At 50.3% G+C, this 27,622-nt stretch overlaps 1 protein-coding gene across 1 annotated transcript in view; it reads right to left on the bottom strand.

Moving 5' to 3' along the window:
- Positions 1-27,622, bottom strand: part of ELK3 (ETS transcription factor ELK3) — a 67,359-nt gene that overhangs the window by 6,507 nt on the left and 33,230 nt on the right. The window contains exon 3 of the mRNA XM_043440487.1: positions 8,815-9,594. Coding sequence (XP_043296422.1) covers positions 8,815-9,594 — 780 coding nt within the window. The remainder of the gene's footprint in view (positions 1-8,814; positions 9,595-27,622) is intronic.

Raw genomic sequence — 27,622 nt, 5'->3', positions numbered from 1 at the left:
AGTGCTAACTGTATGAGCAATTTATATTATAAAAGACGGGAAAAGTTACCTTCCTTAACCATTCTAGTAGAAAACTCAAGTTTGTAACAACCTTTGTCCAGCTTCTTTCTTCAATTTGCGCCCCCTCACACATTAAACAAGATTGGTGGCAATAGCAGTAAATACTCCACCTGCAATGTAGGAGACACAGGAGATGCAGATTTGATCCCTGGGTCACGAAGATCCCCTGGAGGAGGAAATGGCAACCCACTCCAGTTTTCTTACCTGCAGAATTCCATGGACAGAGGAGCCTGGCAGGCTACAGTCCATGGGGTCACAAAGAGTCAAAACATGACTGAGCACACATGAACACAACAATATACAAGCAAATGGATCCCATGAGAAGGCTTTATTTCTTCTTCTCTGTATTAATTTTTCTGCAGTGGACATCCATTACTTGGGCTACACACACACATTTTTAAAGGGCCTCCCAAGCTTCACTTTCCCTATCAACAACTCTTTAAATACTTGAGGATCTGCTGCTAAAATACCCTGTAGCAGCTTCATGAAAAGCTCTGAACTGAGTTTACCAGATTTCACTCTGGATATGGGGCTGATGAGAATTGATCTCCCCAGGAATGACTCAGAGGGAAACAAAATCCATTCTTGTCAGATAGGATGTAAAGCCAAAACGCTCGGTTTCCTGGGAGAGTGCCAAGGATGGCATTTGCTTGCATACTCGCAGCAGGAGTCCTGGTCTTCAAGCCAGCTAGAGTGCAGAAGGAACAACCCACCCCTACCGGTAAGCCTGCCTGGCTTTTATTCTCAGCAGAGACAAGCTCCTTGTCCAGGGCGCCTGTGCATTTTAGGGGCTAGGAGGAGCCCCTCTGTAGTTCGTGATGTCAGTGAGGTGCTCTGTGTAAGAAGGGCGGCGAGGGTGCCAGCATTTCAGACTGCATCATGCTGCATGCCAAAGTGTTTTTTTTTCCCCCTAGAATTGGCCTCAGCAGCTTTGTTAATTATCCAGAACATTTGGCTTAAACCTAAATGGAAAGGTCTGTTCTGTTCTGCAGAAAGGAGATAAACATCCAAAGGTTCTTAGAATGGAGCTGCTGAAAAAACTCAAATTATTTGAGTCTTTGGTTCCACAGCATTTCCTACATATTGAATTACCTACAAGGTTACCCAAAATACAATAAATTTCCCATTTGTTCTAATCCAAGGCAGTTTCATAAACAGGCCAGGCCATCTGGCCTAATGGTTCAGATGTGGCAGTTCTGCATGGGCAGTTCTACTAGGGTTCCAACCTCAGAACAACTACTTATGAGTTAGGTAACAACCCCTCTCTGCCTTGGTTTCCTAATCTGTAAAACAGGGAGAAAAATGCCTACATGTTTTACATTACAGGATCATTAGGAAGAGTGAATGATCTGTGTAAAGCTGGCGGGTTAGAAATGCTCAGTAAATGTTCAAGACTGCTGTCAGTAGTTAAGTGTATTGGACTAACTGTATTAAAACCCAGCCACGGGAGAAATCCTCAACTGTGTAAAGAACTGAGACAGACAGACCAGCCCAGGCAGCCAGTACCTTGGGGTTCCTCTCAGCTGTGTTAGTCTCAGGCCTGTAGCTATTCTGACCTGAGGACTAATATTTGCACGTCACTCAAGCCAGGTTCCAAGCACAGTATGCCACATGAACATTTAACCAGCGTGTTGAGGGCCTCCTAGCTTACCTACCAGTGAAAGTCACAGCTCTAAAGAGACAGTGAATCCTTTAAACTACAAAACAGCTTTCTCTCTCATCCACAGCCATAAATATACATCCACTCCTTTTTAACCTTCTGAGCAATATGAGGTATAGAATATATTTTCGTAGTCTAAATGTCATACCCATGTCTGGATCGGAGATGTTTGCACATTTGTTTCTAAGGGATACAGGATGTACTCAGAATATAGTAGCCTTCTGTTTCTCCTATTTAATATATTTGAAATGTCTTCTATAATATATGCAAATAAATACTGTAAAATGACTTCATTCGCTCCTCTCCCTCCCATCCCTGTTCTGGCTGAAGATTCTATGGCCGTAGGGGAAAATCTAGTTGGTTACTCTTTTTTTTTTTTTTTTAGTTGGTTACTCTTTTAGGGAAAATTTCTATAAAGCCTGGCGTGAGTTCTCTCTGGTACCGTGTGAGCTTTCAGAGCCTCTCTCCACAAGCTCCTTGCACCCTAGACAGAGGCTAAAGAAAGAAGCTACCAGCAAAATGCATGCTTCCTCTTCCTTCACTAAAGAATGTCTTAGCAAATGGGGTCTTCTGAGTGGCAGACAGGAACTTCCTGACCCTGTCACCTGCAGGAAAGGAGATGCTTCTGGACCCAAGGGCCATGGGTGTTCATTTTCAAGGGGAAACACCCTCCTGTCAGTACCTCATGTCAGTTCTTCACTGAATACTGAGTCTTCTCATCTGAGCTAAACTGAGTGAGCTAATGTTGTCCAGACATGCCCCTTCTGAATGCCCTCTGACCACCACAATTCCGCCCCCTGAAAAGAGACTTCTGTTTTCTCCTCAGCCAGATGGCACGAACTCACCACCTTGCCAGATCCAGTGTTTATGACTCCGTTTCTGTTGACAGTACCACCATATATCTACCCACTCAGCAAATACTGACACAGTATATAGTATGTACCAGGTGCCAGAGAAACAGTAAGACATTGCCCCTGTACTCACAGCCCGTCTGCAGCCCAGCATCCCAGACACTGAGATGCAAAACGCCTTCCCCCGTCTCCTCGCCACAACCTCGGCACGGCCTGGAGATCCTTCCTTGAACTGACTCCCCTGTTTATCCCCGCATTTCCAGTCTTGCAGCATCCAAGCCCCCATCAACTTAGATGGCATTCGGCAACTGCCACCTAAACCAGTCCAGCTGTCTCTGGTCTCTCCCTTCCAATCTATTCTGAGCACCGCCACTGAATCAATCACCTTAAGACACCATTCACAGTTTTAGGGAAGAGAAGAGTTCAACCTAGGACTTCCCTGGCAGTCCATTGGTTATGACTCTGCACGTCCACTAAAGGGGGTAAAGTTCAAACCCTGGTCAGGGAACTAAGATCCTGCATGCCATGCAGCCAAAAAAAAAAAAAGTTCCCTTGGCCAAAATTCTAGGTAGGCCCATAGCAACCTAGAATGTGAATCCCTGCCCCTACTCTGCCCCATGGGTCTTGACTACCACACAATTCCAACCTACTAGTTCTTCAGCACTCATTCCAAAACCTCCATGACCCCTCAGCCCGTGGTCCCCTGGGCTAGAGCCACTCCACAAAGGATCTCATCTATTTCCATGGTTTTTAACCATCCTGTAACCACCTCAGACTCTCTGCTTAGCTCCAACTGCAGCTGGGTGTTTCTTCCTGAATGTCCTCCAGGCTCCTCAAACTCCACATGGCCCAAATTGGACCTGGACCCTTTCCCCATGAGTTTCTTTCCTCCCATGAAACTTATACTCCACTTCTGCTCACCCCTAACACCTCCACACCCATCACCTGTGTCAGATCCCTCTCCTTTGGCCTCTGGCCACGGTCACAGCCATAGGTCCTCACTGGCTTTTCACCTGGGATTTCAGCCATCTAACTGCTTCCAGCCTCACCCCTCCCTTGCCCATGTCTTCAGGATGATTTCTAAAACAGTTCTCACCATGTCCCTCAGGCTCCTCCTCCCACCACCTCCTTTACCTTTGGAATGTATCCGCCTCTCTCACTGAACCACTGCCCTAATGCACAAAGCCACTGCACATCTTTATGACCACAAAGCCTTGGCAGCATCCCCACCCCCAGCAAAGTGAACACCCTCTTCCTTAGTGCTCCTTCTACACCTAAAAATTCTTTGTGTATGTACTGTGTCCAGGATACTATATTTAACCAACCTAAAAGTAAGTTAGGAGCTTCCTCCCAATTCAGAAGGACTGCCTAATTCACGTTTGCATCCCCAGCTCCAAGCTAAGCCCATGACACATGACAGGCGCTCAGTTCGTGTTCAGTGAACTGAACTACATGTTCTTCCTCCTGTTCCTGAGGTCCGTCTCTGCAATGGGCCATCATGCATGTGTACACCTGGTCATAGCTAGATCCAAGAATGAAAGGTCATGAAAGTAGGCACTTGTCCTTCCTATGATGTGCAAATAATGCTCAATAATTACTTGTTGATAGATTCTAATAAGAATCTTTGTTTCCCTGACTTACACCTTCAGCAGCTCTTACGTTCCCATAAAAACAAGTTCCTTCCTCCCATGAAACTCATACTCATGGGACTTCTGGCCTCTGAATTCCTCAACGAGTTCCCTGGGCCCTCTATAATTTCACACCACCCTAAATTACTAATTGTTCTCTTTACCTATTGGCCAGCCAGCCTGTAAGCTTATGGGAGCAGGAACTGTTTCTTGCTCACCTCTCTTATCTCCAGGAGCCTAGCTGATGGTTGGGCAGGTTGTAGCAACAAACATCTCTAAGCTTAATCTCCCATGGATGCCAATGAAGTCCATGACACTGCCATTTTGTGGTTAAAAAAAAAAATCCTCAAAAGATGACAGTGAACCCCTGGAAACTCCTAGAGTTGTCTGAATTCAAATAAAAACATGTATTCAGCAACTTTCAAAAAGAAGTAGAGTCACAAACAGAAGTCTGTGTGGCGCTGAATGTGCTGAAATGAAGGAGAAGAGGACGGCCCTATTGGTCTAGGGTAGCTATGGTAAGAGAGGAAAAAACAGAGAAAGAACAGGGGAGGAGTCAGCAACCTGTGAAGGAGCTACAGAAAAGACGGGTTCCGGGGCGGAAAGAGAGGGGGCAGCTATCACTGTTGGTTCATCCTAGGCACCCCGAGCTAGGGGAGCATCAAGAACCTTCAGCTGGAGAGTCAAGTCATGCAAAGTCTATCAGCGGCGTCCTCTACTGCCAAGTTTCTAAAGGGTATCCTCCTGCAAGACCAGGATGGAGGAAGCTGTAGGCTGGGCTAGGGCAGTGTTACAGGGTGGGATGAAGTTGGTGGGGGGGAACATTTTTCCTTTTGTGATCATGGCAAAAGAGACAGTAAATTGAGAAACCACCCAGAGCTGAGCCAGGACACGGTCTACACTCACTGCACGCATCCATCTTACTCCCAATTCCCACTTTATGATTTGGGTTCAAGGTTGTATATCCATCAGTACATGCAGAAAGGAGCTTTTAGCACTTCAGTCTTCATCAAGCTGTCCCTACTCAATTAGTGGTAATCCAAAGCCGCTGCTAATAAAACAGCCCGGGGCATGCATGCTCAGACTCTGATGGTATGAGTTCACGCCCTGGTGCCCACACATATCTGAGTTCAACATCTTGGACATCACATGGGAGATGAACAGAGGTCTTAGCATAAAGGAAGGGGCAAGTGATGAGCCACTCATCTGAGAGAGGAGGAGGGCCCGATGACACCCAGGTACAGATGATGCAGAAAATCAGACGTTCCAGTTGGCACCATTCAGGCTTCCGTGCTATCTGGCTGGGAGCCAGGAGGGTCTCCCATCCCAGCTCTCCCCCATGTCCTGTCTCAGTTTCTGTAACTCACGCCATCAGAGAGAACATTCTGGCTTTTCTAGCAACAGACCAGTATGACCTCGATGGCCAAGCTCCAACTGCCTTACTCCTCGGCACCCAGCTGGCTTCTGTATTCTCATTTCCTTCAGTTCCACACAGTCCATGCTGGGGGCGCCTCTGGGTGATCATCATGTCTGTCTACGTTAGTAACTGTGGTTTCTCAAAGGCTCATGAGGAGGAATCTCAATGGCGTTTCACACAGGTCCAGAGCTGCACCATAAGTGTCTTCAGGAGTGGAGGCTGTAATGCAGGGGGACTGGCAGAATGCAGATGATTTTTTCATGCCCATCATGTTGTAGGTTGAAATTTCGAATCTGAATTTGGGCCTACAGGAGGTCTGTGGTTTAATAAGGTCCTGGGAGGGAATTGTAACCACATGACCCCAAGCATGCCAAGACATGCTTAATCCCACCCCTTCTTCCTGCCACGCTTCTTGCTGAAACTCGGGATTATTCGTGGAATACATGAATAAATGTAAATCTTTCTTGGAATAAATACAAGTTCTTGGGAAACTTCATTTTCAGGGTATCAAGTAAGTACAGCACACTTTTATCTCCTGTAAAGCCAGCCATGAAGACTGACCGACTGGACGTGCCCACAGGTGTAAACACTGCACACCCCAGAGGGGAAAGTGGCGTTTCTGTGACAAAGTGCTGAGGTGTCAAGGTCCCCCACCCACACCCAGGCCAGCTACACACGTCTTCAGCCACAGTGCAGGGAGCTTCCCTTCATTCCCCGTGTTCTGGTCCCAAACCACAGGGCCAGCCTGAGCCACTCTCCTCCAACGCAGCTACACGGCATGTGTTCAGAGATGGTGATAACAAACTCCCCAAGCAAGCACAGACTGAAATCAGAGCTGGCCTGGCCTGGCTCTAGACCTCTCTACACCTCACAGCGGGAAACACAGGGGAGGCCGGCAGGAGGTTCTCAGAGTGTCCACTCGGGGCTCAGCTTCTCCGCTTATTTCTCTGAGCCACGTCGGAGGCCGCTGTTTCTGAGCCATGTACCTAGCGGTCGTTAGTCCCCGGCCAGTGGTGCAGAGTGAGGAAATGCCCCTTAGAGCACACGTGCCCATTCTGACCTGTCACCTGGCCCTCAGCCCGCCCCTCCGTGGCAGCACGCTGGTCACCACAGGCTCACAAGCCACGCTAACAGTCCCTCGGGAGGCCACAGTCACTCTGGAGAAGCCCCAGAGAGGAAAAAGACCAAGAGCTGCTTTCAGCTGCCCGCAGACTCCACGGACATCTCACGATCAGAGAAGGCCAGGCACTTTCCCAGCACGTGTGCGGAGAGCGTTTTACTTAAAGGGCGTGGTGGATTCTGGAGCAGGCTAACTGGGCTCAAGTCTTCACCTCCAAGTCCTATTAGCTGCGTGACCTTGGGTGAGTTACTGGACCTCTGCCTCCTTGACCTCTGCTGGAAAAATTGGACAATGGCCATTATCTCCTTCACGGGCCTGTGATGATAGATAACTAAGATGCTGCGTGGATGGTGTTTACAACAGTGCCTGACACACGAGATGCTCAACTGTGCTGCCACTAATGGTGGTGACAGCAAGGACACCCACCGCGCTGGGACGGAGCTCCTCCCCCGGGACGGGACGGAGCTCCTCCCCGCGACGGGACAGAGCTCCTCCCCCGCGACGGGACAGAGAGCTCCTCCCCGAGACGGGACAGAGCTCCTCCCCGCGACGGGACAGAGAGCTCCTCCCCGCGACGGGACAGAGAGCTCCTCCCCCGCGACGGGACAGAGCTCCTCCCCCGCGACGGGACAGAGCTCCTCCCCCGCGACGGGACAGAGAGCTCTTCCCCCGCGACGGGACAGAGAGCTCCTCCCCGCGACGGAACAGAGCTCTTCCCCCGCGACGGGACAGAGAGCTCCTCCCCCCGACGGGACGGAGCTCCTCCCCCCGACGGGACAGAGCTCCTCCCCCGCGATGGGACAGAGAGCTCCTCCCCCCGACGGGACGGAGCTCCTCCCCCGCGATGGGACAGAGAGCTCCTCCCCGGGACGGAACAGAGCTCCTCCCCCGCAACGGGACGGAGCTCCCACCTGCTTCAAGCAGGCCCCACCCTGGTGCCACCAAGTCACATGATTCTGAAACCCGCCAGTTGTAGCCACCTCTCTTCCCACAGCCTTTACCCCATCTAATCCTCACACAATCCATCTCACGGATGTGGAAACGGGCTCAGAGAGGAAGTACCCACGGTCACATTTCTACCCAGCAGTGCCGCCAGGAACTGAATCCAGGTCTGTGACCCTGAAGCCAACGAACTTAACCTCTGCCACTGAAACGCATCCAGTTTTCCAGGGGAAGCAGAAATAGGTTTACCAGTACCTGCCCTGCCGTTGTCAGCTGGATGAGAGTGAGCATCTGAATAGTGTATTCGGAGGAGGCCGCCTTCATGGTGGTTAGTGACGCTTCACGAGTTTGCTCTCCGCTCCCCTGAGCCAGGGACCTGGGCTTGCTCAGACCAGCACCGTTTTTACAGAAGCATCTCTCATCGTTTGGTGTGGCCTCTGCATTGCTTTTTAGAGACTACAGAACAGCCCAGCTCCCCACTGACAATCACAATGGCCATATTGGTTAGCACATACTTTCTTATTAGCAGAAAACAAATGACTACTTACCAAGTGCCCTCCAAAGAGGACTCCGCCATAAAATTTTCATAAAACCCAAGTGCCTTCTGAAATGTCCATTGGCCTGCTCAGCAACTTAAAAGTATAGTGGCTCAGAGAGTGAAGAATCTATCTGCAATGTGAGAGACCCAGGTTCAATACCTGGGTCAGGAAGATCCCCTGGAGAAGGGAATGGCTACCCACTCCAGTCTTCTTGCCTGGAGAATCTCATGGACAGAGGAGCCCGGCAGGCTACAATCCATGCGATCTCCAAAAGTTGGACACGACTGAGGGACTAATGCTGTCAATGCTCAACTTGCCCTCCGAAATCACTGTGTGGACCTGCTTTGATGGCCCGTGTGCATATTCCCTCTTACATCACTTTAGGCCCCTAAAAGAAACCAATTGAGTGTCTCAGCCTATTTCTCTTGTGTACACCTCTGTCTGGGCGTGACTTCCCTGCACAATGCACAGTGATCTTGCTCCAGGGGCCCAAGGATCACCCTCTGAGGCGAAGACAGAAGTTGCCCCTCTCCCCCACGTTTCCCCTAAGCCAATGAGTCTGTGTGCGGCCGGACGACAGGACTCTACGGCGCTTACCTGGGCAGTGAAGAAGGCTGGGGTGAGGGAGCCCGAGGGGAGGGCCGGGCTGTTAAGGGCGATGGAGCCGATGTCGGTGCCGGAGAGCACCAGTGGGGGTGCGGAGATTTCCAAGCCTTTGGGCTTTTTGGCCTTTGGGGGGAGCGATGGAGACCTGGTCTTGGAGCCCGACGACAGGTTCAAGGGCTCCAGGGAATCCGAGTCATGGCAGGCGGCCTCCAGGAAGAGGCTCCTGTGTTCGGAAGGGAGGGGCGAGTTGGGGGACAGCGACGGGGACCGAGACGAGGCGGGCGAGGCGGACGAGATGCTGGCGGCGTTCGGCAACATTAAGGAGGAGATCTTGGCGGACACGGACGAGGCCAGGAAGGCCTCCGACGTGGAGGGCAGGGACACCACGGGCCGGCTGACGTGCTTATCGGTTTTGTTGGTCACAAACCTGATGACAGTCCTGACTTCTTCCGCGGGGGGGCTGTCTTCCAGCGGCTCCTCCAGCTTCTCCGTCTTGATGGCCTTGAGGGGCTCGGGCGGGTTCTGCAGGGAGTTGATGGTGAAGGACGAGTACAGGCCTGAGTGGATGTACTCGTTGCGGCTGGCGCTCTTGAGGGCCGACAGGCCGTGTCTGTGCGCCTCGCGGCCCTCGGGGGGCGCCTTGCACTCGCCGTCCTGCAGCAAGAGGCTCTCCCGGCTGATCTCCACCGCGTGAGGGTCCATTTTCAGTATCTCCGGGAAAGAGACAAATTTGTACACAAACTTCTGCCCGATTACCTTCTTGATGATATTCTGCAAACACAAAAGCAGACATGGAAAAGATGAGTGCATCAGAGAAACCGGCTAAGAGGGTCATTCTTGGGGGGTATTTTGCAGGCGGGAGCATCAAGCAGCCTTGATGACACATCTCAGCTATGGCGCACTGCCCGGGGGACAGAGGGCGAGAGTGGAGGCATCAGAGCTGCGCTCCAGCGTCCGCTGATTGCGAACGGTGTGGTCTTTAGCAAACTGATGGTCATTTTGAGTTTCCTCGTCTGTGAAGTGTGGATTATTTATACTTAGGAATATAAAACTCTTGCCATTTATTAAGCACTTACTATGTCACTGACATTGTTTCTGCAATGGCTCATAGAATCTGTAGCGCAATGCTAACAGGAAGGGACTATTCAACTCCCATTTTAAAACTTAGGGAAATAAGCTTAGAGCCTTTAAATACCCAACACAGCCACATGGTAGGTAAGTGGTGGAGGCAGCATTTCCCCAACCATAATACAGTATTGTCTTACCGACCTCTGGGGCTTGGGAGAATTCAAAGAAATAATAATGGGAAAGCCTTCTATAAGCTGGAAAGCATTATAGAAATGGAAGTTATTATCACCAAACACCACAATGTTTTCTTAAATCATGTAGCCTTTTTCTTTTTTTTTTTTAATTTGCTGCCAAGAAAGCCGCTGGAGGAAAACACAAAGTGTCTACTTGGCTGTTTGGGACACTCACACAGTATTTTAAGTTGATGTTATCTAATTCTGGCTCTTCAGTTTATGGCTCTCGTCCTTAAACATCAGAATGTAAATGAAAACCAATAATCTCTGCAAATTTTCCACCCCCCTCTTCGGGAGGATGGACTTCGTTTTAAAGGCTGTACTGTTCCTGAGGGTCATTAGATTGGAACATTAGCAAACACCAGATGCTTGCTGGTGAAGATACTCAAGGAAAACAAGGACAGTCGTCATCGAGCACAGAGAAGTGGCAGCGCCATCCCGTGGGAAAAGGGCTTCCTTGTAAATTGTTCCCCCAAAATCTGGGTATGAAGCAGGGTAAAAAAAAATCGTTTTGGGGAGAAAAGCTTTAAAAGTAGCTCCTCTTGCACTGTTGGTGGAAACGTAAATTGATAACAACCACTATGTAGATCAGTGGCCAAAGCATTGGCGCTTCAGCATCAGTCTTGCCAATGAATATTCAGGGTTGACTCTTCACCAAAACTTTGGCCATCTGATGTGAAGAGTTGACTCACTGGAAAAGGCCCTGATGCTGGGAATGACTGAAGGCAAAAGGAGAAGGGGGCAGCAGAGGATGCGATGGTTGGATGGCATCATTGACTCAATGGACATGAGTTTGAGCAAACTCCAGGAGATGGTGGAGGACAGGGAAGCCTGGCGTGCTGCAGTCCATGGAACTGCAAAGAGTTGGGCATGACTTAGTGACTGAACAACAACAAATGGAGAACAGAAACTAGGAATAAAACTACCATATGACCCAGCAGGCCCACTACTGGGCATATACCTGAGAAAACCACAATTCTAAAAGACACATGTACCCCAATGTTCATGGCAGCATTATTTACAACACCTAGGACATGGAAGCAACCTAAATGTCCACTGACAGATGGCATGGATAAAGAACACACCCACACACCCACACCCACACACAGAGAAATATTACTCAGCCAGGAAAAAGAATGAATTTGAGTCAGTTCTAGTGAGATGGATGAATCTAAAGCCTGTTATACAGAGTGAAGTAAGTCAGAAAGAGAAAAATTACTATATTAATGCATATATATAGAATCTAGAAAATGGTACTGATGAACCCATTTGCAGGGACAGAATGGGATGCAGATATAGAGAATGGACTTGTGGACACAGTAGGGGAGGGAGAGAGTGGGACGAATGGAGGAAGTAACAGACACATATATACTACCACGTGTGGAATAGATAACTGGTGAGAAGAAAAATAAAACCAAAATGTAGCTCCCACTAAGCACCTGCTCTGTCCGGGGTATTATGCACAAGTGATCCCACATGATCTCACATGGACCCACTTGCAGGCTGGCAGGTATCCTCCTATGACATGAGCTCAGAGACAGGAGCAACGGGCCTGGGAGCCACAAGGTTACTGATGCTAAAACCTAATCTTGTTCCCATGTCCACACAGAGTTTCAGGGAAACAAATTATTTCATATAAAGCTTTTTTAAATGAGATAAAATTGTCATATAACATTAGTTTCAGGCACACAGCATAATGAGTCAATGTTTGTGTATATTCCCAAACGACCACCACTATAAGTCTGGTTCACATCAATCAACACAGATTTTTTGTTTCCCTTGTGATGAGAACTTTTAAGATCTATCCTCTTAGCAACTTTCAAATATATGAAAGGAAATTTAATTAAATTCTGATGTTTCTCTTGTGATCAGTTTGGTGTACAAATATGTTTTTGCCTCCTCTCTTGTTACATTACAGCCCGCTAACTTGCCTTTGTCCTCCTTTAGATGGATCCTCAAATCCCAGAAGTGAATTTATCCAGTAGTAAGAAGGATGGGCATAATTACCAAGCCACTGAGATTTTCAAGGAGGAATTCCTCAGGGCAGGCTTCTAACGGAGAGACACATAAGGTTCCCAAGCAGCACCAGAAATCCCAATAATGCAAATCTGGGTGAAATTTGGCTCAGCACCACCACACGGGAGGTTCAGACCTGACTGCATGAGATTCAAAGCTGGGCGGTTCCAGTGCCTGGGACCCTGGCCTGCTCCTACTGACTCCCTCTGACCTCATTCTCACACTTCACTAGCAGAGCCGAAAAGCACCTTCAGAAACTTCAGAGAGATCTGATAAACCTAAAAGGCCCCCTGGGCCTAATGGGCAGCATCTCTGCAGGTGACATACCAGGCCTGGGTCTACAACTCACCCAGGAGAAATCAGTTCCCAAGGAGGAAAGGGTTAAATAAGGATGTCATTAGTGCCACCCGGCCCATAGATATGAAAAGAAAAGCATCTAGCCTGGTGTGTTTCTCTGCTATAATTCTAAGGTATTTTTGCTTCTCACTCATAATATTTTTCTCCCTGGGGCAAAACTTCATTTTATTCTCAGCCGGTTTGAACACTCGTCTAAACTCAGTGAATCATTAGAGCCTAGATAATTACATAGAAGAAAAGAGAAACTGTATGGGCTGAATCTTTCTTCTGGCGGGTCTTATAAATTCTTTAACAGAACCAACCTTTAATTTTATCATGGGTATTCAGAACATAATGTCTGAATGGGGATTACACTCACAAGCAAACCAAGAAGTCATTTGGGGCTGTAACAAAAGTGATAAACGTGGTTGGAAATGGAAAGGCAAACTCAGAGAGAGAGCTGGGCCTTGACGTGTTAAAAAAGAACGTAAGGGGCCTTCCTTGGTGATCCAGTGGTTAAGAATCTGCCTGTTAATGCAGGAGACACAGGCTCAATCCCTCGTCTGGGAAGATCCCACACGTCGTGGGGCAACAAAGCCCATGGGCCACGATTACTGCGCCTGTGTGTCCAGAGCCCACAAGAGGCAACTGCTGCGCCTCACTCCAGGGCCTGTGTACCACCAGGAGAGAAGCCGCCGGGATGAGAAGCCGGCTCACTGCAGCGAGAGCAGCCCCACCCACCGCAGCTAGAGAAAGTGTGTGTGTGTGTGCAACAAAGCCCCGCACAGCCAGAAACTTTTTTTAATTAAACAAAAGAAGAACTCAAGGAGTAAGGAACAACCCACATGATGGCTAACTGAGAAATAAAATAGCAGCGAGTCTTAAGATAGGGTGTCATTCAACCATGAAAACGAGTGAAGCGCTGTCACAGGCCAGAACACGGATGCACTTCAAACGAGTTCAGCTCAGTGAGAGGAGCCAGACACAAGGGCCACATGTTTCACTCTGTTTATATGAAATGTCCAGAAGAGCCAAATCTATAGAGATAGAAATAGATGAGTCACCTCCTAAGGGATGACTTGGTGGAATGGAGGCACTCGGGGATGTTAGTTAAAAAATCAGGTATTGGCAGGGGGTGGTGGGTAGTGAAAATGTTCTAAAGTTGATCATGGTGATGGATGTACAACTCTACATAGGCTCAAAGGCATGACTGATATGCCTTAAATAGGTGAATAGATTGACTCATACTTCAATAAAGATTTTTTTTTAAATGAATCTTTTCCCCCCCAGCTTGACTGAGATATAACTGACATAGAACTTTGTGTAAATTTAAGGTGTATAATGCGATGATTTGATACACACACACATATATAATCACAAAACATTTACCACCATAAGGTTAGTTGACACATCCTTCACCCACATAATGACCATTTTGTTGTCATGAGCAGATTTAAGATCTCTCAGCAACTGTCATTATACATTACAGTACTGTTAACTCTAGTCAGCACGCTCTACATTAGATCCCCCAGATTTACTCATCTCACTGCTAGAAATCGGTACCTGGTTCCCCAACCCAGCCCCTGGTAAACATCAAGCTACTCTGTGCCCTTCTTTGAGTTCAGTTTTTGTGGATTTCACATATAAGTGAGATCATTCAGTATTGGTCTTTCTCTGACTTATTTCACTTAGCATGATGCCCTCGAGGTCCATCTAGAACATAAGGAATTTGAAGAATTTTGGCATGCTTAAAGGGAAGATGGTGGGAACGTCTGCTGGCTGGGTGGCAACTGCCATGATCTGCTAATCCCCACTCTGAACAGAAAGACAGAGACACTGCACAGTCAGGGCCCTTCAGTAGCCGCTGCCTTGGTGAGGAGAACCAGCTAGACCCTGGGAGGGCTTTTGGGGGAAATGCGACACGGGGACAGGGATATGGAGATGATGACAGGAGCTGACCAAAGGAGAAAGAAACAGTTTCTGGAAAGAACCAGGCAGGGTCTTGCTTCTCTACAAACTAACAGGAAAGATGGATTCGATCTAGCTACCTGGACAATTTGAAACCTCTGCAAGGATAGAAGGCTTGGAAGGGACTGAGGCAGAGAGAGGGGAGGGTGGGATGTGTGAAGGAAGGCAGAGCCTGCAGGCCAGCTCTTTAGGAGCCCAGCTCCACACTGGAGACGTCTGCTCACAGGAGGGGAACCTGTCAGGAAACCCCCCAACCACGATGTTCAAGGCCAGCGATCCAGGTGGGTGGGTAGATTGGGAGGAGGGGTGTGCCTGGCAGTTGAACTGACAGCCCCTTTGTACATGACTTCAGGGCAGACCCCAGGATGGTATCAGTGGCATGTGTGTTTGAAGATCTTTCTGTAAGTCTCCAAAGCAAAGCTTCCTTGCACGGGTTTAGCCTGGGAGGGGCTTGCTGAGAAAACACACAGTATAGGGAAATAACACTAGATAGTATTTGCTAACTATTAGGTGTCAGGCTGTGTACTAAGAACCTGACCACCCTCAAGTCATTGAATCCTCTGAAAAAGTGGAACTGTTATTACTCCCATTTTAGAGATGGGCAAACTGAGGCTCAGAGACTATAAATCATCCCCAATCACAAGCATGTACTTGGGCAATCAGACCCCAGAGCCCCTGGTCATAACAGAAGGTGTCATAAGACTTGGGTTAACTGACACAGCCCAGAAAATGAGAGCACTTGGGTATGGGCTTTTATTATGAAAAATGATGAGAATATTTAGAAGTCTGTTTTTTCCACCCCTTCCTCCCAGGCTCACAAGTATTTGTTGCTGACGGTTGCCTGGTAACCTGACAAACGCTGTCTGTGTCCAGCTGGGCTGAGTGACTCTCCCAAGCGTGGTTTCAGAGCAACAGTTGCACACATCTGCTTCCCTCCACATGTGGGGGACCAGCCTCCACTTGTAACTTCCCATCAAATGTGCATTCACAACCAAGGAGGACTCCTGACTTGGCATTCTGCATGAGGTTACAGGCAGCAAGGATGGGACCAGCTTCAGCAAAGGGGAAAAGCGACATTCATCCAGTACACCCCAAGAGGCAGTTCCATCAGAAGTAGAAGCTCAGGTCTCCAAACCACTCCCTCCATCGCCACTGCCCAGTGGGTGTTTTAAGACTGCAGGAGCCTACAGGGCGAGCAGTCCATCTGGGTCAGCACCATGGTCGCCTCGTGCAAAGAAAGCCTTCCGGAAGCACCAGCCACCCCTGGTCCTATGGAGCCTCCCTAGGTTACCTCACGCTAACAAGGCGGATATGCTGAGAGCGTGGGTCCCATTTCCATCTCCCTCACCACTGCCTGCTGCCCTGACAGGTTCCAGGCTTACTTACACAAATAGGTGTGTCCATGGGTGTGTTCAAATATGTACCTCATGCCCAATTCTGCCTGCTCCTCCCACCGAAGAAAGAGGAATGTGTGTAAATAATCCCCTAGAGTGGAGAACTCAGACGTATGTTTATTAAGTTCCATAATTAAAAAAAAAATTACATACAGGGTAATAAAGAGATGTTTGTGAAATTGAATTTACCTTCTTCATTTTGATGTTATGAAGGATAATATTAAGTTCATTACACGTTTATTGAATGAATGACCCTCACTGTGGATAGAACAAACCCAGGCAGGAAGCCGGAGGCTTCACCCCATGACAAACACAATTTTCTGTAGCTAATCCTCAGGCTGGTTAAAGCTCCCTATGAAGCATCGCGTATATGTATTGGCATGTGCATTTTTGCTGACATTTTTTATTGGAAAACTCCCAGACACTGGGAGCTATATGCAAGGCCCCACAACCTCATGCCTTCAGTGAGAACTTGCTGTTGAGTCACTAAGTCATGTCTGACTCTGTGACCCATGGACTGTAGCCTGCCAGGCTCCTCTGTACATGGGAGTTCCCGGGCAAGAATACTAGAGTGGGTTGCCATTTCCTTCTCCAGGGCATCTTCCCAGACCAGGGACTGAACCCGAGTCTCCTGCATTGGCAGGCGGATTCTTTACCACTGAGCCACGGGGTGAGAGCTTACTAAACTGTAGTTCTACTTATCTAAGTCCCCAGCAATACCTGCTGCGTGTGTGGGCTCTGGCCTGGCACCCCAGTTCTGACACAGGGTCATGCGAGGGGCTCTCAGCGCTCAGACTTCTTACCCAGCTTGCATTCCTTTCCAGCACTGCCCTTCCCCCGGGGAGGAGCCAGTCCAGCTCTGAGCTCCCCATCAGCAGGGCTGCAGCCCTCTTGTTCCTCTACCATTTCAGGGTTCCCAGGGACTGCAGGACCCCTGCCCCTGATTCCACAACTTTCCTATCTTGTTCTCAACACAGAGAAATGTCTGAGACTCGTAACACATAACTGTCCTTTTCTGAACCCAACACCGGCAGCAGGGCTACAGAGGACAGGGTGGCGGATCTTTCCATAAATTCTTGACCTTGTCACGAGCGCTGCCCCTGGGATGACAAAGAGTGTTCCAGAGTCACGGGCCTGAGGTCACACGCTACCCCTCTCTCTTATCAGCCATGCGCCTCAGCTTCCACATCTATAAAATGGGGACCAACCTACCACCCACCTCACGGGACTGAATGTGTAATCCACATAAACCTTGCGGAACACGCACATGATAAGCCCACAATATATACCGGCTCTCACTGTTTTGATTTTTACACTCCCATTGAAGCAAAACAAAACAAAAGGAAAAATCCACCCTCTATCTGCTTTAATAACAACTGAAGAGTCAAAATTAAACATCTTAGAAGGCCGTGCTTATTCTCACAGCTCTGGGCGACAGGTGGATCATCTGGCAGACAGAAACCCGCCTAGTTTACACATCTTGACCAAGGAAGAGAAGCAGGAAGTTCTCTTTAGTTGGGTTCAGACAAAGAGGAAACTCCAGGCTTCAGTCCATCACGCCTCGAGTGGCCAGCACCTGACATCCACTGTGAGTAAACCTCACACCCGCCCCTTGCTTCAGGTCTGGGGGCCGGGGGGTGGAGGGCAGAGGATGGGAGTGGTTGCGGAGCCCATGTCCTGTCAGAAGGCCCCTCAGCTTCGGCAGAGATGCCGCATACCCAGCCTGACAACTGGTGCCAACGCTAACCCGGCCCATCTGCCTGTTCGCTGCTGCCTCTCGGAGCAGGGAACACGCTGCCCAGGCAGGGGGGAACAGCCCGGCTCCACAGCACCCCCGAGGCTTCGGCCCCTGGGGAGGGTGATGCGAGCCACTGGCCCTGGTGCCTGACAACGAGATCCCGGGAGGGGGAAATGGGAAGGACTTATTTGGGGGACATCTGTCTGGCTGGGCTGGATATCCTCCATGAAAGGAACCTGTGGCCAGAAAGGGCAAATGAAAGCAGCAAGTGTTTCCAGGAACAAACCACGTGCTCCACGTGCTCTGCTGCCTTGCAAGATGGGCACGGTGGTCCCATCTTAAAGATGCAGAAGTCGAGGCTCTTGGTTGGAAGTGAGGTTATACCCAATTTTCCAATCCACAGGGGTAGGTTAAATACTGGGTGGGGGAATTTCCCTGGTGGTCCAGGGGCTAAGACTGTGCTCCCAATGCAGGGGGCCTGGACTGGATCCCTGGTTGTGAATTCAGCTCGGGGCCCCGAATCCCTGGTCAGGGAACCAAGACTAGGGGCAGTCAAATAAATAAAATTTTAAATCCTCTTTTAAAAATGTACTGGGTGGACCTTATAATGGAATCTCCCAGGGCTCTTTCAGGGGACAATACATCATTAGCATTTTCCCATGTCTTTAAATTAACAGTCACGTCCAACTCTTTGCAACCCTTGGACTGTAGCCTGCCAGGCTCCTCTGTCCATAGAATTCTCCAGGCAAAAATACTGCAGTGGATAGATGGTCCCACCTCTAGGGGATCTTCCCAACCCAGGGATCGAACACAGGTCTCCTGCATTGTGGATTCTTTACCGCCTGGGCCACCAGGGAAGCCCCTTTGAAATAAAATAAGGGTAAAAAAGCAGCAGGCCTGAAATGCTTCCATTATTTTAACCAAAATAATTATATATACACTCATATATACATATAAAAGAAAAATTAATCTTGGAAGATGTATAATAAAATTTGACAGAAGTAGGATTACCACTGAGACGTAATTTTTTACTCTGTGTTTTCACATTAAAAGAATTATGTTTCCTATGTGTTGCTTGTCAAACTCAGAGAAAGAATCAGGCTCTAAAAACCTTAGGTGCCCAGGATGACGCAGCTTGTGACTCAACCAGCTTCTGTCCAGAGCCCAGACGAAGCCTTCTCTGTCCCACCAGCACACCCTCTCCCAGAAAGCAGCTGAAAGGTTGCTACCCAAGTCAGCCTGCCAGGACCACCGGCTCTGCGTTCCAGAGAAGCCTCGGGACAACTGCGGCGAACCTGGGAAAACCAGCCCCTTGCTCAGGAAGCCAGGGCCTGGCTAACGCCTCCTGAGGCTGGCCGGCCCTTCTGAGGCTGATCTGTAACTCCAGACGGAGCTGCCTCTGCCCACCCTCAGGGCAGAGGAGGTGTGTGCTTTGAGGGGACACCTGGCAGGAGGCACTGGGGACCCAGCGGTCCCACCACAGCAGGATGGACCCGAGGCCCACATTGCAGGCAGATTCTTTACTGTCTGAGCCACCAGAGACGTGAACCCCCGCGAGTGATGGGAAAACAACAGGAAGCTGGTGTCCACAGACACGGCCTGGCTGTGCCCCCTGAGCAGCAAAAGGGCTCAGAGGGAGGACGGAGAGCACCCGACAACTCCCGGATCCACGGCCCGGGTAGAGGTGCTCCCGCAAGGAGACAGGCCCAGAGCCTGGACGGGCCAGACGCGAAGTGCGACCAGCACAGGGGCAAACTGCCCCGGTTCCAGTCCCAGCTTCACTACTTACCATGACCTTGGAAAGGTACTGAAACTCTGCCGGCTTCAGTTTCCTTACCTCAATTCAATGAACTGGAACACATTTAATATAAAATGTTGATATCCTCAGAGCAACATTTTTACATGAATTTAGGAAAGTGAATTTTAAACAATCTTCAAAACAAAAGGACAGTGGTATCTTTGAAAATCATACAAACGAATTCAAGAGGTCACAACAAGATGTATTAGATGGCTGCTTTCCCCAACTAGATGTCTAGTTCATTCCTAAAAGAGAAATAAAAATATCTCACAGGGCAGTTTGTTCTAAAAGGCCAATGTATGTCAGTGCCTCACTCGGAGAAGTCTTTAGAGCCTGAGCTCTAACCCGGTGGAATTTCGCCCAGCAAGCAATGATCTAATTGAATAGCATCCTCATTATATCACACTGTCTTCTCATTTTATTCTGCCTTCAAGTAGTCAAAATTCCTTATATGGGTACTTTGGCATGCAGTCACAGAAGGCTTACACAGTGACTCATGTGGCCCTCGCAACACTCTGAAACCCATTTCACAGATAAGGAATCTGGGGCTCAGAGCTGAGTACACAACCCAGTAAGCAGCAAAGGGGAGTCTCCAGGCTCCTGGCTTTGCAGCCAACACCAGGGCTTCAGCTCCTCGTCTTGGGTTTCCATCCAGACCATGGTCTGACTCACTCCTTCCCGACACAGAAACTGACTGTCCTCTCTCCAAAATCAGAACAAGAACTCACTGTAGGAGTCATGCTCCAAGCTCCTCCTCCATCACAAGCAAACACTGAAGACGCGTTTGTATGAAAAGCTCCTTGCTCGGCTCTGAGGAATGGCAAAGGAAGGGAACCTGGCTCCATCCTCATCCGTGGAGCATCTGACAGCTACGCAGACGGTCGTGGCAGCCCCTGCCTCCTCTCGCCCCGCCACCTGGACCCGAGGGGACACAGTGGTTGGCCAGCCATACTGGGCTCTGCTGCGAACCTGTTATGGGCAGACTCACTGCACATCGTCTGCCCTAGGGCAGCTATGACAGGACCCCTGAGACCCAACCCATGAGTCTGAACTGCCTGCCCGGGAGCAGTCCTCCCCCTCGCTCATGAGGTGAACAGAGCTTCCATACATCCCACATCCACTCAGAACCTCGGGATGAGACCTTATCTGGATGGAGGGTCTTTCACATGTAATCAGCTAAGGACGTCAGGATGGGATCGTCCTGGAGTTACGTGAGCACTGAATTCAGCGACCGACGTCCCACGAGGAAAGGAAAGCTCCAGAGACACACATAGGAGGAAGGCCATGGGAAGGCAGGGGCGAGGCTTGGAGGATGCAGCTACAGGTTAGGAAGCAAGGGTTTCCAGGGGCCCCAGAAGCTGGAAACGGCCAGGAAGGAGGTTCCCCGAAGGCCTTTGGAGGGAGCCTGGTCCTGCTGATAACTCGACCTCACACTGCTGACCTCCACAACTTGTAGGGAATGCACTTCTATTGTTTTGAGCCACCAACTTGTGTGTTAATTTGTCACAGCAGCCCAAGGAAACATCCTCTTCCTTCTTAATGTCTCTGTCCAGCAGGGTGGCGAGGCATGGTTCCTCTCTGAGAGCTCGGCCGGCGCGCGGGCCATCACGGGGCCGAGGGCACCCGGCGGGTGCGGCCTGGGCCGCCCTGGGTGCAGTGTGGAAGCCCGGAGTGCACAGCCTGCACACAGCGTGCACACAGCCGCCCCCACTTGCAACTTCTAAGAATAACGCGCTGCCAATAAAGGGCTCCAACCCTGTCTCGGAGTTGACTGACTCCCGGGGGAGGTTTCCATGCGGTTTGGGATGAGATCTCTTTACTCTCTGGCACTGCTAAGCCGCCGGGCAAACCGCCCTTCCAAACCCTCCTGGCACTGCGGCTCAAGGAACTCTTGCTGCCCCACTGGGGGCGGGGGCAGACCTCGTGGCATTAAGGGCATCCTCCCACCCCCGGGCTCACAGCTTCTTCCCACTGGGCAGGAGTCTTGTCTCCCACTGGCCCCCTTTCAACACTCAAGGGTATTTTTATTAAAAGGTCTCTGGAGTGTTAATAAAATAGAATGCAGAACTGCTCCCCTCTTTGCCCCGTGGGTGGGGGAGCTGTTGGCAGTGACCCCACTTCGAGCAGCCGCTGCCAGCACTGGCAGGTGGCTGGAGGGGGCGGGGGTTGGGGACCACAGGTGGTCTCGGAGCACGTTCTCATCTCATTCTGGCTTTGCCACTGATTTTCCTGGAACTTCGCTTCCCCTCTCGGGTCTTCACGTGGTAAATGAGGGGCAGGCAGGGTGGGAGGGGATGTCAGGTCCCTTCCAACACTGACATTCAAAGAGGGTGGATTTCCCTTGATGCGCCTCTTGTCTCAGTGGCCGCTCATCATTCCCTCCATCCTGCGTTCCCGTGGTCCCAGCTCCCAAGTGGCTCTGGTAGAAGAACCCATCTGCCAACGCAGAAGATGTGGGTTCAATCCCTGGGTCGGGAAGATCCCCTGGAGGAGGAAACGGCAACCCACTCCAGCGTTCTTGCCTGGAGAATCCCACGGACAGGGTAGCCTGGTGGGCTCCAGTCCATGGGGTCGCACAGTCAGATAGGACTGGCAGAGCACTAAGGCGGGCCAGCTCCCAGGCAGCGAGGCAGGAGCGCAGCGCAGAGGCGGCATCGCCCAGCGTGCAGTCAGCGGGAGGAGGTGACCGAACAGGAGCTGGAGGACGACCTGGGCCCGGCGGGAGAGGCAGAGGGCCAGTCCAGGCGCACGTGAGGTTTGGAAGAGGGCCTGGGGCTGGGGCGGGGCAGCAGGGCAGTCGGGCTGGGGCCAGATGGAGTAAAGAGCTTGGAACCCTTCCTGGAGGCCGCAGGGCGCCGGGCAGGTGCATGAGCAGAGGGGCCATGCTCTGATCTGGCCTTTTTTAACAGGTAAGCTTTTTGTTTTTAGTGTTTGTGCCAGGTGGCATGTGGGATCTTAGTTCCCTGACTGGGGATCGAACCCACGCCCCCTGCATTGGCAGTGTGGGGTCTGGACCACCAGGGAAGTCTCCTCCACCAGAACCACCACCTCATGTTTTCAGCAGGCTCGGAGGACACTGCCAGCAGTTCTTCCATTGTCATTTCAAACAACAAGCCCTGGAGGCGATGCCCTTCTCCCCGCCTGCCCTGGGGCAATCATCAACATTAGGAATACCTACCAGATTCAAGCTTGAGTTCTTGGCCCTGCAGCTGTGTGACCCTCCAGCTTTATAGTCCTGAGCATGGGCCTTGGGGTTGAGACGCCTAAGTAGAAAGCCCTGCCGCTCACCAGTCGTCTCATCTTGAATCTGTAACTTAACCTGAGACTCAGTATCCCCATCTCTAAAATGGGTCCACTGCTGACAGAGCCGATGGGCATTTCACATGCAGGGAAACGAGTTTCTAAACAGGGCCTAGCTCAAAACAGAGGCTCCATGCATGGGAGCGTTCCCTGTTTCTGTCACAAATGTGGGGTAGGAACTGAGATAAACTGTCGCCGGAGCCCAAAGGAGATGGGAAGGAGCAGGGGAGCAGCTGGGCCCGGTGGGTGGGTGGTGGGCGGTGTGATGTGAGCACTAGGGGTTTTGTCAGTTTATCTCCACAACCACTCAATTTGCCTGCCACGAGAAGCCCAGAATTGGGAAGGCTCATGCCGGCAAGCTGGTGTGGGCTTGGGCAACGGCCTGACGTCAGCGGACTTGGCCAGGCTGCCGAGCGCTGCAGCCTCGTCAGCACGGTGTCGAAGTGACTCCCGAGACTCTGGGTGTTTCTTAGCAACGGCCCTATTTGGGGGAACAGTGAGTGCCAAAGGGGAAGCTGGCCTGGAAGTTTGTGCAAGACAGGCGGCACCCCTAATCAACCCTCAGGGTCCCCCCGGCAGGCTGGCTCCCTCACGCCAGCAGCTCCCTCCCGGGCAACGAGGGCCAGGCTGGAAGCCTGCCACGAGGCCATCAGCTACCTCGCAGGTTTCCGGGCAGCGTCCCAGCCCAAAAGCTTGCAGAGAGGGCCCGGGTCATCCCCGTGGCCCCCAGGCAAAGCCCAGTGGCCATCTGTTGTACTTTTAACCATCCAAGCGGCTGAAGAGACACGAAAAAAAGACACCCAACAAAACACGCCCGGCCCTCAATACTCGGACCCAGGGCTGAGCACAGGACCGTCTGAAACACAAAACACCCCCGAACAGAGTCCAAGATAGACGGGTCTTCTGTGAAGTTTCACAACCCACGAAGGTGTTCTAGAAAGTTCCAGGACACAAATGCTCGCCGGACTTTTTGCTTTCTCCACTCTGACAGACAATACATCACATAATCTTCACACAATTTATTTGGAGGAATTAAAGAATTCCACCTGGGCCAGGCTTCTCGGTGCAGGCAGTTGGGTTTAGATATGTATTATTAATACAAACATTTTCCTGTCGTGATTGCACACCCAATTTAAAATGAATTATCCAATTAAGTTAAGAAGGTGATGCATTCTGCTTCCAGGAATATGTTGCCAGTGACTCTGTCTTGACTGTTCTCCCCTAAAAACCCTTCCAATTAAGTTAAGACCGTTCGGTACATCGTGAGGCTAAGCCGGGAGGTTGCTGTGGAGACAGGAGGAGTTTTCTTCATATCACTATTTCAATCTCCTGATGAGAAGGGAGCTGGCAGAGCTCTCAGCCTCCCCCTGGGATGAGTGTTCACTGCCAACAACAACAAGGACAAAAAGCTCTGTTGGACAGAAAAGGATGAAAGATCGTGTAAGCTTCCAGATCTCCTTCTGCAGCTACCCAGAGAGCCATGGCTTGGGCCTCCTCGAGCAGAAGCCAGTTGGCGGGTGCATGCAAGAGGCAGACGCCACCCTGTCCCTTCTCTCCCCCTCGCGCTCGGTCAGTTCTAGAGGGGGGCATGCAGATCTGATGCGGAAGGTGTGACGGCACCAGCTCGGCCAGCAGACAGCAATCGACTGGTACCAGTTAGCCACAAAGATCGGGACCATGGGGTCGGACTGAGACAGCACCGATGTCACGAAGAGTCAGAGGAAACACGGATGCTTATTTCTGAAATGCAAGCCTGACCCAGGCACTCTCTCGCTGACAGCCCTGCACTGGTTCTCCGCTGCCCTCGCCCTCACGTTCACGCCCCACTCACTCCTGCCGTCCCATCCCTCCCTCCTTCCCTAAGGAAACGCTCAGACTCTTCCTCACCGCCCTGTCTTCGCACATGCTGGTCCTTTCCTCAGCATACCCCCCCCCTCCTTCTGTCAGTCTGGTAAATGTGTTCTTACTCTTCCAGACCTGGGTCAGATGCCTGGACCCCTGGCAGCTTTTTTTTAAAGAAAGGCAGCCTGTCTTTACAGGCTTCCCTGGTGGCTCAGACGGTAAAGACCTGCCTGCAGCGCAGGAGACCTGGGTTCAATCCCTGGGTTGGGAAGATCCCCTGGGCAAGGGCATGGCAGCCCATTCCAGCATTCTTGCCTGGAGAATTCCAAGGAGAGAGGAGCTTGTGGGTTACAGTGCATGGGGTCTCTAAGAGTTGGACGTGACTAACACTTTACTGCAAGGGAGACGCCAGAATCACAGCCAAGTCAGCGCTTTGCTATCATAACTGGTTTTCATGTTTGTCTCCCTGAGCAGCTGCTAAACCACTCAAGGGCAGGGAGTCTGTTTTCAAAGGAATGGCCTAACCACAGAAGAAAAGGCAGAGAGGACAGAAAGCGGCCATACCAACTAGAGAAGGATGTACAGGCATCTCTCAGAGACACCACAGGCTTGGTGCCCCAGATCCCCGCCAATAAAGTGACCATCACACTAAGGCAACTATTGCAATAAAGTGAGACACAAGCTTTTTCGTTTCACAGCCCGCATAAAAGCTACATTTATGCTATACTGTAGTCTCCTAAGTGTACAACAGCATTATATCTGAAAAAACAACACTTATATACCTTTAAAATACTTTATTAAGACAAATGCTAACCATCATCTAAGTCAATCTTTTTGAAATAGTGACATCAAAGATCACTGATCACAGATCACTATGACAAACGTAATACTAATAAAAATGTCTGAAACACCGTGAGAATTACCAGACTCATTCAACACAGGGTTGCCACAAACTTTCAATTCGTAAAGAAGTGCAGTTTCTGCAAAGTGCAATAAAACGAGGTATGCCTGTATAATTAGAAACCACACAGAAGTTGTTCATGAAGTGAGTAAATGCTGTGAATCCCAGGGGTTCCCCACGCCCCTCACACTCAGGCCCATGGGTGCCGGCAGTACTCAGGGCCAGAGACATGTGTGTTCTGGGTACAGACACTTCTCTTCCCCACCCCAGGACAAGAGATTTTAAAACCAAGTCTGCCTGATGTTATTAAGAGTTGCCAAACTATTTAATAAATAAAATCTCTGTGAGAAATCCTTATGTCTACATCAGGCTGTAGAAGTACCTTCTGGAAGACTCAGTTTAAACCTAAGAAGAGAAAAAACCCTACCCCCAAAATGTAAGCCATCAGAACTACTGATGCAATGAACCAGTCCACCTCTGAGGCTCACAGCAAGACAGCAAAACAAGCTGTTTGGTAGGAGACGACAGTGAAATGCCCAGGCATGCACTGAGCATCCCGTTTAGGCTTCTGTCCACTCTGGGTTCTGCCCTTCATGGGCTCAGACACAGGTGTCCTCTCATGACCTTCGTGTTTCCAACCTGGGACTCAGGGCATTGAGTCACTTCTTGAACAGCTGCTGCTGCCGCTGCTAAGTCACTTCAGTCGTGTCCCACCAGGCTCCCCCGTCCCTGGGATTCTCCAGGCAAGAACACTGGAGTGGGTTGCCATTTCCTTCTCCAATGCATGAAAGTGAAAAGTGAAAGTGAAGTCGCTCGGTCGTGTCAGACTCTTCGCGACCCTGTGGACTGCAGCCTACCAGGCTCCTCCGTCCATGGGATTTTCCAGGCAAGAGTACTGGAGTGGGGTGCCATTGCCTTCTCCATGAACAGCTTCTGGGTGGTTCTAATTATATAGGCATACCTTCTTTTACTGTGCTTTGTAGATACTGTGTTTTTTTACAAATCCAGGATTGGGACCACTGGGGCCAGTAGGTTTTTCCTCTAATCTGTGTCTTGTATTAAAGTCCTCTGCTCTTTCAGGGCATGGAACCCCCGAATTTCCAGAGACTCTGAAAGCCTCTAAGGCGGGGCTCATCTTCACGGCCTTTGTTCCACCCTAGGGACCCAGCACAGCGCCCAGTCCACGGTGAACATACTGTGACGCTCCGTTCACGGTCTAGTTTCACACCTGCAGCTGAATCGAGCTGTTGAACATGTCACAGGAACAGTGATCCTTTAGGATTCGCTGACTCAAACCACAATCTCCAAAGCTCTCCTTTGGTGCATAATTGTGAAAATCTAAAGGCAAGCCCAGGAGTGTGAGAAATGATATACATCATATGGGTTGAAGTGTGCTCCCCAAAAGCGTAGGGGAAAGCCTAGTCACAGGACCTGTGGATGTGACTTCACAGAGGTGAGAGAGTTAAGATGCGGTACTGAGGGCGGACTCTAATTCAGTACACCTCATGTCCTTTTAAGACACAGGGAGCGATGCCATGAGATGACAGAGGCAGAGACCGGAGCTACAAGCTGAGGAATGCCAAGGACAGGCGACCACCGCCCGGAGCTCGGGAGAGGTGAGGAAGGATCCCACCCACGTCTCAGAAGGAATATGGTCCTGCTGACACCCTGACTTCAGCTTCTAGCCCCCAGAACTGCAGAACAAATATCTGCAGTTTAAAGCCCCCCACTTAGTGGCAAATTGTTAGTGTAGCTCTAGACAATTCATACAATAACTGGAAGGCAGTAACTTTTTTCTAACACGTATTTAGTGTCGACTTTCACGATAGAAGTGATTTGAATCTGGGTGGAGGCCGCTTCACTATGTTATCCGTTTGCTCATTCAGAGAGACGACAGTGGGTAAGTCAGGAGCCTGTGGTGCAGACGGCTCTGTGAATGGTCACAGAGACAAACAGCTGCACCGCCAGGCAGTCAGTCTTACAAACACAGATAAGAGAAGTGGCGGGCATTTTCATCGTGTCCTTACCAGTGCTGATCAAACCAGTCCGTCCTAAAGGAAATCAACCCTCAACATTCACTGGAAGGACTAATGCTGGAACGCCAATATTTTAGCCACCTGATGCGAACAACCAACTCATTGGAAAAGACCCTGATGCTGGAAAAGACTGAGGGCAGGAGGAGAAGGGGACGACACAGGATGAGAT

This window comes from Cervus canadensis, chromosome 21 (assembly GCF_019320065.1).
Source record: "Cervus canadensis isolate Bull #8, Minnesota chromosome 21, ASM1932006v1, whole genome shotgun sequence".
Classification (NCBI taxonomy): Eukaryota; Metazoa; Chordata; class Mammalia; order Artiodactyla; family Cervidae; genus Cervus; species Cervus canadensis.
The sequence above is the reverse complement of the archived record's forward strand: the minus strand, read 5'-3'. Positions and strand labels throughout refer to the sequence as shown.